Source organism: Hyposmocoma kahamanoa, unplaced genomic scaffold (assembly GCF_003589595.1).
Source record: "Hyposmocoma kahamanoa isolate Upper Pololo Valley unplaced genomic scaffold, ASM358959v1 224, whole genome shotgun sequence".
Classification (NCBI taxonomy): Eukaryota; Metazoa; Arthropoda; class Insecta; order Lepidoptera; family Cosmopterigidae; genus Hyposmocoma; species Hyposmocoma kahamanoa.
In genome coordinates, this window is record NW_020653743.1 from 6,381,714 (window position 1) to 6,393,857 (window position 12,144).

A 12,144-nucleotide genomic window follows, 5' to 3' on the forward strand; every position below is an offset into this window, starting at 1 on the left:
CCCATTTATACGTCCTACTGCTGGGCACGGGTCTCCTCCATGTCTCCTCTCTGTTAAGGATTTAGGCTTTAGTCCGCCACTCTGACCCAGTGTGGATTCCTTCTCGATACCTCCAATGAACACCAACTTAATGTTTTGGTCATTTTCTGTTTTAACGTAAACAGCCTTATTTTATTTACTTATCCTCCCCGAATTTTGTGGAAAAAAAGAAACAAAAACGAAATTCGAAAAAAAAAACATAAAAAAACATAAATTTCAAATTATCATTAGCACATATTTTCCCAAAAACTTGGAGGTGCGAGGCCGCATTTGAACCCACGGCCTCTGCTTGAGAGGAGGTAGGTCAAACCATAAGATTATCACGCTTCAAAAGAAATTTTGATAAAGTTTGACTTAACAACGACTATTGTTATTAGTCGGGCACCGCATTGTTTTTTATTATTAATAATTTTTATTTCTCCTATTACACTCACCTCTATTATTTAGTTTTCATAGTTTACTTTAAATTTTTATTTTATTTGTATTTTATTTCACTTCATTGTAGTTGCTATTAATTTTCTGATTGCAATTATAATCTTGTAAAACTGCAACATTTGTAACATATTAACATTATAATGCTGCCTTTCTATACATCATAATTATCCGGTTGGGTGAGAGCCTGGAGATCCGTCACACAGGTCAATTCCTAGTATGGACTCCAGTCTCTTGCAAAGGTATCTAAATAATTAGGCACTATCCAGTAAATCATTTTAGCACTTTATAACCGTTGTAAAGAAAATTAAACATTTATGATTATAACAAATAATGTATATGTGAAATTTTAAGAATAAAATGCTATCGACTAATTTCGTTCACAGAATCTTGAAACCTTTCTTTTGAATTGTTCGTTGTCAATTTACAGTGAGCTTATTACACCAAGGGAGCGAATTCTCATTGTACAGTCGATTCTTATTCTTTCAAATAGGTAATTCTAAATTCTGAAACAACATAATTATTTTTACATAAATCATGTCACTTTACTCTGCAGTAGTTATCAAATTTGTACCACAACATTTGGTAATAATAATATAATAATAATAATAATATTTAATAATAGTTCAAAATAATTAGCCGTATCGTCGATTGAGCAAATTTGTCTACTCCTACGCGCTTTATTTACAGTACTTATCACCGAGGTGGAAAAATTACTAATTTAAATTAGTCTAGGTACGTTATGTTCCAGTTGAACGATCTTGATATACCAATGTAAAAAAAAAGGATAAAAGATGTTGCCAAAAAATTAAGAAACAATTATAATACATAAAACAATACAAAATAAATACTAGAATGTTCCCCTTTTACGAATATTTCACTTAAAAAGCAATGTGCGCTTTAAAATATAGCAAATCCATTAAAATGATCAAAGATGGTAAAGTTTAAAATCCATAATATAATATTAAGTAATCTGAATTTCTATTACATAATTTCACGATCGTTAGCAACGGTGTGTTTTTTTATATAAGGGATAATTAGGCTGAATGTCATTGCCAGGCAAAATAAGGTTTGTACCCAGAGTCTTTGAAGCTAATTCGAAGTTACAGGTAGCAACAATATCTTGACATCAATCAGGAACAATTTATATCTCTTCTCTTTGAAGTTTGCATTGTCCTGTTTTGCTAGCTAAGACTAGACTTAAAATTAATGGTCCTAGACAAAATTAAGATCAAGGAAGGAAGAAAAGTATTATTTCAGCAAGACTCATCATATTATTGAAATAGCATTACTCCTTTATTTGTGTTGGTTATTTTATTTACCGAAGCTATAAAATTGAAAATATTTCGATGACTTTTCTTCTTTTTTAAACAGTCTTCATCTTTATAACATAAAAATTGTGTACTTACCGAATCATCTTTAGGTTTACGTTTAGCAACTGGTTTTTTAGCCACAGTCGCCATTGTTAAATTCTAAGAAGCCACAATACTATTTATAACTTTTAATTTCAAAAAATAACAATTATTTAGACAGATTTAACAATCACAGTAATTATCACAGTTGCATCATAAACTCACACAAAATACAGTTTAATAAAATTTTCGTCTTAAATATTTATTTTTTTCACTATATCTTTCATCATCCATTTCAGGTTTAATTTTTTAAATGCTTTTATTATTCTTTTTTATTTTGTATTTTTTTAAAGTTACACCCCGTTTTATTATTTATTTAATTAGTTTTTTATCGTTAGTATTTCGCAGTATCGATTTGAGATATTCGTGTCGTTCCATCTAAAAATGGGAGCGAATGTCAAAAGACTGAGTATGGGGTCGAACTGTTGCAAACCAGGGAGACGAAGGGAGAAGGGGAATCTATTTATGCACAGCACAAATCAGTGGACCAATTCAATTAATAATCAGATTAAGGTGAGCCAGGCATGTACCGTTCACGTCAGAGGGTAATATATGTGTGAAAACGTCGCCCAGAGCAAGAGTACTTTCAGTCGTAAATTCTGCGTTATCTTTAGCTCCAGGTGTTTTAGATTTATTAGTAATATTAATGACATTATTATAGATTTTAACTCGCGAAATTCTGTATTAAATTAGCCCCATGACATTTAATGTAATTGATTAAAATTGATCGTAACGAATCACTAATATTTAAACTTTATTTTGGTGTAAATATCGTTAATTTAGTCTGTCGTTTTGTTGAGATAATATTTAGGAGTGAATTTCCATCTCTAATAGTCAACTTCAATTAGTATTAGTCATTCAAGGCAACAATAAAATTAGCCAAAGAGTCAATTTCATTATCAATTTCGCTGTTCATGTGACTAATCGATAGTGGCGTTTGAACCTTGGATAATCGTACCGCCTCATGAGCTCTGAAAGATTTTATTGACACGATGAACGATGTCGAGGGTTGAAGCCAACATGTCTTCAGAAGACAGATTCGAAACATCTGTGTCTGAATGCTGAGTGATCATTTGATCTACGATCATTTGATCGTAGAGATCTAGTTTGAAGATGACAATAGAGGGTAACAAGATTAATTAATGTGTCGCTTTTGTGTTTTGTTTCATTCATTACAATATTTTTGTTTTGAATGGAATATGCTATTATTTTAGGTTAGTATAGTCCGTCTTGGTGTTAATTGATATCTTCTGTTTTCAAAAGAGATATCAATAACTCATGAAAATAACACGAACTATATGAAACAAATTATGTATATTATATCATATTTTATACCTCTCGTAAATCTTATAAATCTTGTAAACTTCTCTCCTGAAAGTAGTAATTTTGAAGATGTGGCCTTATTATACAAAGGGCGCGATTTTATTTAACTATAGTGTTAACTGTTATATTTAAAAGAAGTTGTTCTTCTACGAAACAACATACAAAGCTAATTGAATATAGTGCTTTTATTAAATTAGCTTTGTAACGTAATAGCTATTAGAGAATCGGTTATCGGAATTTGTATTTGAATTTGTTCTCAGAAGTATGAAGACATCTATCTTGTTTATCCTCTTGATCACGATTACTCACAAATAAACTGTAGATGCTCCTAGTAGATAGCTTCAGATAGATATCTTCCTATTGTCTTCTCGTGTTTAATAATATAAATAGCCTTATTGTATTTTGTAATAGACGTCTGATATAATCTTTTTGAATAAGTTGCGACGTGACCTTTCTAAGGAGGCCTCATTTGATTCCTGTACAAAAACGTCGCCGATGTATGTCCGAACTAATATATTGAGGGTTTATACAAGTGGAGTGAAAGATTGATTGGGTCTATGAATGCTATAATCTGATATGACTGTAAGTGCTGGCAAGTTACCCACTCGTAGCACCAACATACTTGCCGAGGCGACAAATTCTTTGGTTTGTCGATGACGGGTTTGTTCTTAGGTTTGTTACTTAACTCGTATCGTTTGTGTTATTTTTAGACTTGCTTGTTGAACTAGTATAGATGTAGATGGTGTTATGTTTCCCTAATTAGCCGGAAGAGGATAATTGTAAATTATTCCTTAACAGCTTTAAGTCTTTTACCATATCTTTGCTATAACTTTGGCAAATAATTTTCACTGCCTTTAATACAAAGTTATTGATATCAATAATTTGTAATTTTCTTTCAAATTATATTTAAGATCACAAACTAATTAAATAAATGTAAATATATATGTAATCATTGAAGTAATACCCAAATATTACCATTTTTGGTCGGTCATGTCTACCAGTTTGTAATCATCAACGTGTGTCATACCGTCGTCACTTCTATAATTACAATTCTTTTTCAATCTGCCTGATTCAAAATAGCATTTAACTGTCAATATACTGATAAATAGATGCACTTTTAGCCAATAGTCTACTTGCCAAAGCTTTCGACTGCGATGTAGCAGCATTCTCGCTAGTATATTCATCGAGTGCCCACGCGCATCTCAGAGGTATACCTTATTTTTGCATGTCAATCACACATCATTACATCTATTTGTGATTTGTCTTTTTTATTGCTTTTATTTATTGCACATTTAGTTGCTACGGTTCATTAGTTTTATGTGGAGTGATATCATCATCAATTTTTTTAGAAGTTTATCTATTTTATTTTAGACTTAATAGGTAGATTGAGTATTCCATTTTAATCTTGTTTTCGATTTCAATACTTCACCTACACATTTCACCCTAGAATATCAAATTTTATTTTTATATTTCTCACTCTAACGTTGGTTTCAATATTTTTCAAGTGTGATTCATCGACAATGTTGCCCGATTTTTCTGGGAAGTCATATATCTTCTTAACAATACATTTCATTCCAATAATTCATACGACCTGGCAACGGGTCGTAGTTAGTACTGATAAAGTTTCAAGATCATGCTCTTGGCCTATATCGCTATGATCCAGCGTCATATTTGTAAGAATTACCATCAATCATAAAGCTGGCTTCGACTCTTGCTTCGGTTCATTTGCTTCATTAAACTTTATGACGTTCTCCGTTAAGAACAGGTGCGTTAGTTATATATTTTCATTGTTGATTGAATTAATTAATCTTGTTTTGTTTGGTGAGATTGGTATTTATATTACTTAGGAGTTTTTAATATGGAGCAAAGTAAAAAACAAGTATTTCACTCTTTTGTAATTATTGCCGATCAGTCACATCCGAGGAATTTTTCTTTGTGTTCTTGAACCAGTAGACTTGAACCAGTATCTATTGTTATACCAGGGCTTTAACCGTCCGTGTCAACAAATCTTGCAAATTTCTTTGTGTTTGTTATACATATATAGATCTTTGTATTGCTTTTAAACGGTTTTTTCTTCGTCTGCGTACATGTCAGTAACTCGTGATGTTACTTATGATAGGGTTATTTGTAAAATACTAACACCAGGACTGTATTACTAGCATCATAAACATTTTTTGTTCCGTGACTTTTTACAAAACATAATAAATTTACCAAAAGCAAATTTTCAAGTTTTTGTTGTGCTATCTGTCATGTTTTAGATCTGTATTTTTAGCAGCGGCTGTATAGTTATTTTTATTATTATTGTCATTTTCAGAGCATTTTTATTTATCTCCTTTGATGGGGCCTTTTACATGAAGGTTTGTAGTTTTGTATGCAAAACTTAAAAAAATTGTAGGCTTTTTTACGTTTTCAATTAAGATCAGGTTGTAGATTTCTTCATATGGTGTTTTAAACCGTTATGTTTGAACTCTACGAGTAGTTTGGCAGTCTTCCATGAACTGAGTATTTATTTCATTTTTTAATACAGTTTATATAGATTTTATAAAGTTCATAACCAACGTTTACAAGTTTGTCGGCATACATGAACATCTGAAGTCTCAAAATTACCACTAGTGTTAAAGACTGTGCGTCATTGATACAAAAGTTTGGCTCCAAACCTATATCACGCTCATGTAATTATAGAATCTTTGTATAGCTTCCGTGTCTATATTAGCATGATTTATTATGATTGAAGGCGACATAATTAGATGCACCTCTAGCATATATCCAGTGCAAGGTTATATTTGGATGAAAACGACACGCTCAATTAATATATTTTGATACATATACCATATTTCTGTCATCTACATTAAACCATTTAATTTCAGCAAGTGCGATGTTCATTTGTTCTATATTTTATTTTTTATTTCTTTTATGAATAAGCGATCGTTTATGCATGCATAATTCCTTTATTTTTACTATTACGAAGTCTTGTGGCATCTTCAATTTTGACATATCTGTTATCGCAATGTCTCTTTCATTTACTATTCATTCATAATCAATACTTTTTCATTTATGATAAATATCTATTATTGCTTTACATTATCTTTCATATATCACTGCGAACACAGATGTTTTCATCATATATTTACATGCATTAATTACTAAACTTTACTATGTTATTAACATTATAATAAAAACTAATTGGTTAAATTGTTTGATTAGATATTGGTGCATCAATATTAGTATCGGTTTTGAAATCAGGAAGCTTAATTAGGCATAATGTTGTATTTTAGTCTATTGTTTCAGCGATTTATTTACGATCATGCATATTTATATCACGATGTTCTTTTATATCTCATGCTGGCTTTTGTTTAATTCATCCTTAAGCAATTGGCTACTTCTTAAATAAGGCGGTCAACATACTAGAGCAGCACGTCGCCGCCGAAACATCTAAGCATAAGCATAACTGCCTTTTCTCCCATGACTCATGTACGTAGCCATTAAAGGATAAACCCTTGATGTCAGCACATTTCAGTATTAAGCCTGTTGACGTAATGCTGAAGCGTGTTGAAAATTGAGGTTTATCTTAACTTTGCGTGGCGGTTTTAATTATAATCTTGTTTAATTATTGCATTTAATTTTCAACTATTACTAATAGTATTAAAAGTTAGTACGACAAGGGATTAAATTGCACTAATAGTACTAAATCTAAGGATTTTATTTACAATAATAACAATATCACAATTTGGAGCATTGAAACGTAGAAGAAAATTTGTTAAAGCCAATCATACGACAGCTATATATTTCGGCGTATTGACTTATAACATATACACTTTGTTATATGTTATAATTATAATATATGCTATTTTGTCGCTGGAACCGATTATTGACTCCCAAAATTAATCACTGAAAATTCTATGTTAGCCACGTAACTAAACGATATGTCTATGACATATAATATCTAAACATATATATGTTCACACATGTATCTATATACCTCATCCATGAGTTCACCGGGCCTCACGCGTTTCTTTTTTGGAAAAAAATACAAATTAGTTTGGTAGAACATGTGACGTTAATTGTGAAAATTATTCATCAATAATATTAAAAATACAAGTTCATGAATCAGTGTTTGTGCTATTTTTATTTGTGTAAAGTGAAATAACATATCGACCCATGAAAGTAAAAATTACGTACACGCCATCGTAATATTTTCTGGATTCATAGACGATAAAACGTAACATTTATCTTTAGTAATTTTGTAAGCAAAAGAATAATATTTTTTTAAATTATCGTCCCCAATATTAATATACACAGAAATCTCGATCATCGCAGAAAAGTAGCCTGCTTGTCGGTTTTCTATCGGATACATTTCGGGGAGTGTGCGCAGGAACTTTTCAATTTGGTTCCGCCCTCACCGTTCCTCCTTCGGTCGACTAGAAGGTCCGGAGCACTCCATTCTTATGTCGTTGATATTCCGCCTATTCGCACTAAGCGCTTTGCCTCCTCCTTTCTGATGCGTACGGCAAAGGAATGGACTTTTCTTTTTTTTTTAATTCTGTATTTCCCGAAAAGTACAATTTGGGGCTATTCAAGGCTAGAGTGAATAGGCATTTTTTTAGGCAAACGCGTCCCATCGTCGGTCACATCGTCGCTTAACATCAGGTGAGATTGTGGCCAAGCGTGTGTCTATTATATATAAAAAAAAAAACTACACTTAATTTACAATAGTAATAAGCTGGGCCAGTATGAGCGCATTTTGTAATGTCTCAATAGTTTGATAAATTTCGACTTGATAAAGTTCTCTCCAATATTTGGAAATGAAAGTTCTGTTTTTCGGATCTAAATCTTTATGGAGATGTTATATTAGAATAGGGTGGTTTGCACTAATATTAGACGTAAGTAGTTGAAAACTTTACCTATGAAACGGAATGAGAAACCCATGGACTGGCAGATACCGTACTCCTGGTATTACTGAGAGTGTATTCGTTTTGTTTGTATGTATAGTGAATAAATTATATAAAATAAAAAAACCAAACTCACAAAAGTTTTTACAGATACTTTAATTTGCCAAGTTTTGTTGAAATCGTTCAGCGAAAAATGAGGAAATCCATGCGAAATACAATTCCAAATTCCATTTAATTCATTCCATCCTAATTTGTCACCCTTAGAGGTAGAACATTTTCTTTAAATTTTATGGAGGTCAGGTACCACTTTTTCAACAAAAAAAAAGTATAAAACGTATCGTACAAAAAAATGCAATCGTATTTTTGAAGTCGGTTAAAGTTTATTATAATGATTTATAACAGTCACTGCAGTCTCATGTCTATATTTTTCTGTTAAGATTTTTGATAATTATTATCAATACAAAAGAAAACAATATCGATGTTGAAAAGAAAATTGTTATCACTTATACGTTTAATTTTCGGCTTTGGCGTTTACTTAGGTCTTATTTTATAGGTCGATATATTTTTCTTGTATCATGTAATATGAAAGGTGTAGCTACAATTGTGTAAAGTATTGTTTTGTAAAATTTGCTTTTTATTGTAAATGTTACAAATGTGTGAATTGTTTCAAGTAAATATTTATGTCCAGTTTCTTTGTGCAATGAAAACAGTCTTAATGCAACTGTATAGTGTGGTTATATGATATTGGTAAGTATTTGTAAGTAGGTAATAAAACTAGAAGTACAAATCTAAAAATTAGATTAATAAAAATAAAATGTTATTGGATTTCAGAAAATCTAAAGCCATTCTAAAAGTCAACTACAAAGCGGTGTCAATAACAATACCTTATTTGAAAATAAATTTCTTCATAAATAAAGTTACTAAAACATTTGTGAAGTAAATACTCAACAAAGTACGATTCTCACATCGTCTACTTGTAATGATGATATTCTGCTATAGATCCCGAATACATACACTAATTGAAGTGAATTTTGTTGGTTCTATATAAAATCTTGTCAAATCAAATTTTGTGTTTGTTATAGGCTCCGTTGTTTTACGTGACGGTTCCGCCAAGTTCAGAGTTAGAAGACTCAAAGCTAGGTTGAGACAAACTGAAGGTTTTGTTTGTGTGTTTTTGCAGCATATTAATTCTAAATGCTATATAAGTTGATAGAAGGCATTATGGAGGTATTGTCATTGACAAAACATTAAGATAAAACTGCACCAGCGACCAGTATGTTAGCGCTGGTAGGCAAAGCGACGGCTCTTTATGAACTAAGGGACACATCTAGAGAAAACTAAAAAAAGATGTATAGAGTGTTTTGGAAACAGTAGGTACTAAATAGGTACTCTTTTCTAATAAATAGTACTGGGGTATGTAAAGAACATTTCTTCTGTTCTGGTGAAGAAATTGTAGACTCTATAGTTACTCTAAAAGATATAGCTTCTATCGGAATGTATTATAAAAGGAATGTAATTGTGTAAAGGTTTAATAGAGATCATAGAATTGAAATCGGTACAACAACCGAATTCTGAAACTTCACTTGTTTACAAAACGATCAAATAAGTCTATAAATGGACATGTATGTGTTTCAATCAAAAGTAAAAGTGTATAAGAAATAAAAGAACTAAAAGACAAAATGCTTTGCAAAGCGAGCAGGCTCGTAAACCGGCCAGACGCTCTCACCTTTTTGTCGTCTAACACTTCTCCTGGACGTAATTTGGTGACCTGTTGTTAATAAAAATAAAGAATAATAACCCCTCTTTAAACAAAAGTGTTGCCTATTTTCTCTGCCGCCGAACCTGGTGCGCCTAGGATCCCTACTTTAGTGCTTAGTGGTGCATTTACCTAACCAGCGAGTGCAGAAGTTATTACGTTATATATTGTGCTATTTTCATGTTAATTATCGTTGTTAGTGCCCGTTTCAAGATTGTGATGTGTAAACTTTTTAGCATCTTTAAAACTTTGAACGGTTTTATTATCATCAGCAACAACTTTCTCAAATTTATAGAGAAACTTTTTGCTGTTGTGTTCAAATTTTATGCCGACTTTACCAAACACTGAAGACACTATTATAACATCAAATCTTGCTATTAATTCTGCAGTTTCGTATTCACTATTGACCGTTATTTGTGTGCGTGACGTGCGGACAAGCTGTGCATTACTTGTGTGTGCGTATATCACAATATGTGCAAATGTAGCCGGTGCTTTAGACGACAAAACGCTCGGTTTTAAATCAAATGCTGGATAATTACATAATTTTGGACTTTAAATTTGATTTATGGAACTGTTCGAATACAAAATATGATGTAATAAAATTGAAGAAACAGAAGAAACGATAGAATATGAATGGTTGAAAAGACTATTTGAAAATGGATAGAAAATAAAATAAAATAAAATTAGTAGAGGGAATCACATAACAGACAACTTAGATTCTGAAAGTAGGAGTAACAATCAGAGTAAAAAATGAAGGGCAAAAAATAGATGAAATAAGTAAAAAACTGAAAAACGGAATACAAATAAAATAAACCAAGACAAAACTTGGAATGTCCAAAAATAACCAATCATGTATGTGATTATCCAATATTCAACAGCTTTAATAATAGTGTACGAAACCGAGATGCAAATTAATATACCGTTTACAGAAAAGTTAAAGTCTTTAACGCGTTTTCACGGACAGCATTCACTTGTAATTTTTTATATTTTTACCTTCTTCTCTTCGACCACCTCACCCGGTCTTAGTTTTCTATGCTCCTGTGAATTACGGTTTTCACGGTCTTTATTATACACAGAACTCTCAAGTTTTTCACCTATTTTGTGTTTAAATGCTAATACTAACAAGCAGGGAATGAAAGGAACTAAGCTCATCTATATTCATGACAATATTTTCTAACTAACCTTTGACTCTACTAAAGCTTCGATCTCACTAAGCTACAATAGTACATCTTTGTGTAGATAAGTGTCGGATTTTTACGAGGTCTGCAAAGGGTTATGTTAAGGGTTCGGCTTGAGAGAATAGGGTATCTAAAACTACAATACAAAGGATATGTTTCTAAATATTTTTGTGATAGTACAATATGTTGTAAACCTTTGATGTTCTGAAGTTTGTTTTGTATTATGTATTAAATAAAAAAAATAGTCGCCAGAACCATCAAATGTCCACACGTAAAAACAAATATCTAAAATCTAAAATTGAGCGGCACCATAGATCTAAAATCAATTTACCTCAGATTGGAGTTTCATGTCCATTTTAGATTTTTCCATATCTACTACAAAACTATTATTCAAGTTCTTGACGATCGTCAAAATTATACATACCTCGTCACTGATGATGAGCGAAGGACGTCTTCCTAGTTCCTCCGGTGGAGGAATAAGGGATCCACGTCTGCCTACAGGGGCACCAGGGCCAAGAGATGGCTTCCGCATTTCTGGTTTTGGAGACTTCTCTCGGATGACCTCAATCTTTGGTGCCATAAGCGTTTCTTCTGGTGCTTTGATTTCAGGCACTTTTGGCACAGGCTAAATAAAAAAATCGAAATGTTACTAACGTAGTTTCCTTGACAAGTGTGTACATTAAACATTTTTGTCCATTGGGACAATATTCTTTTTAACAATACGATTATACAGGTATAGAATATTACTACAAGATTCATGAATCAGAATTAAAGCCAATGTCTACGTTTGATATGATTCTTGGTTTTGCAAGTGTTATGTTGCATTAATTTGTAACCTTTTATTCACCTTGTCTTTCTCAGGCTTTTCCCTCGTACTCGGTGTGAAATCCATTTTCTCATATTTTTCTAGTTCTGGTCTCTCATAGTCTGCAATCTCAGGCAGATCCTCTGTCTTCTTTCTGACTGTCGATATCTTTGCTTTTTTGGCTTCTTCTTTAACTTCCTCTTGCTTAATTTCCACTTTCTGTAAGAGTAACTTTTGTTTAATATTTTCAAATACATGTTTATTGTGTCTGTCTTTTGTAAATCATCCTTCGACTTTTTAATGCCTTATT

At 31.9% G+C, this 12,144-nt stretch overlaps 1 protein-coding gene across 14 annotated transcripts in view; it reads right to left on the bottom strand.

Moving 5' to 3' along the window:
* The window catches only part of LOC113228215 (twitchin), a 116,321-nt gene that overhangs the window by 92,850 nt on the left and 11,327 nt on the right, over positions 1 to 12,144 (bottom strand). For 8 of the 14 annotated variants that reach the window (XM_026461477.1, XM_026461476.1, XM_026461475.1 and 5 more), the window contains 4 exons: positions 11,877 to 12,053; positions 11,454 to 11,654; positions 9,822 to 9,863; positions 7,186 to 7,218 (listed from right to left, as the gene is read on the bottom strand). In XM_026461477.1, the coding sequence (XP_026317262.1) occupies positions 7,186 to 7,218; positions 9,822 to 9,863; positions 11,454 to 11,654; positions 11,877 to 12,053 (453 nt within the window). Of the gene's footprint in view, positions 1 to 7,185; positions 7,219 to 9,821; positions 9,864 to 10,844; positions 10,890 to 11,453; positions 11,655 to 11,876; positions 12,054 to 12,144 lie in introns of all 14 variants that reach the window. The other 6 variants (XM_026461472.1, XM_026461468.1, XM_026461471.1 and 3 more) reach the window with 4 other exon arrangements.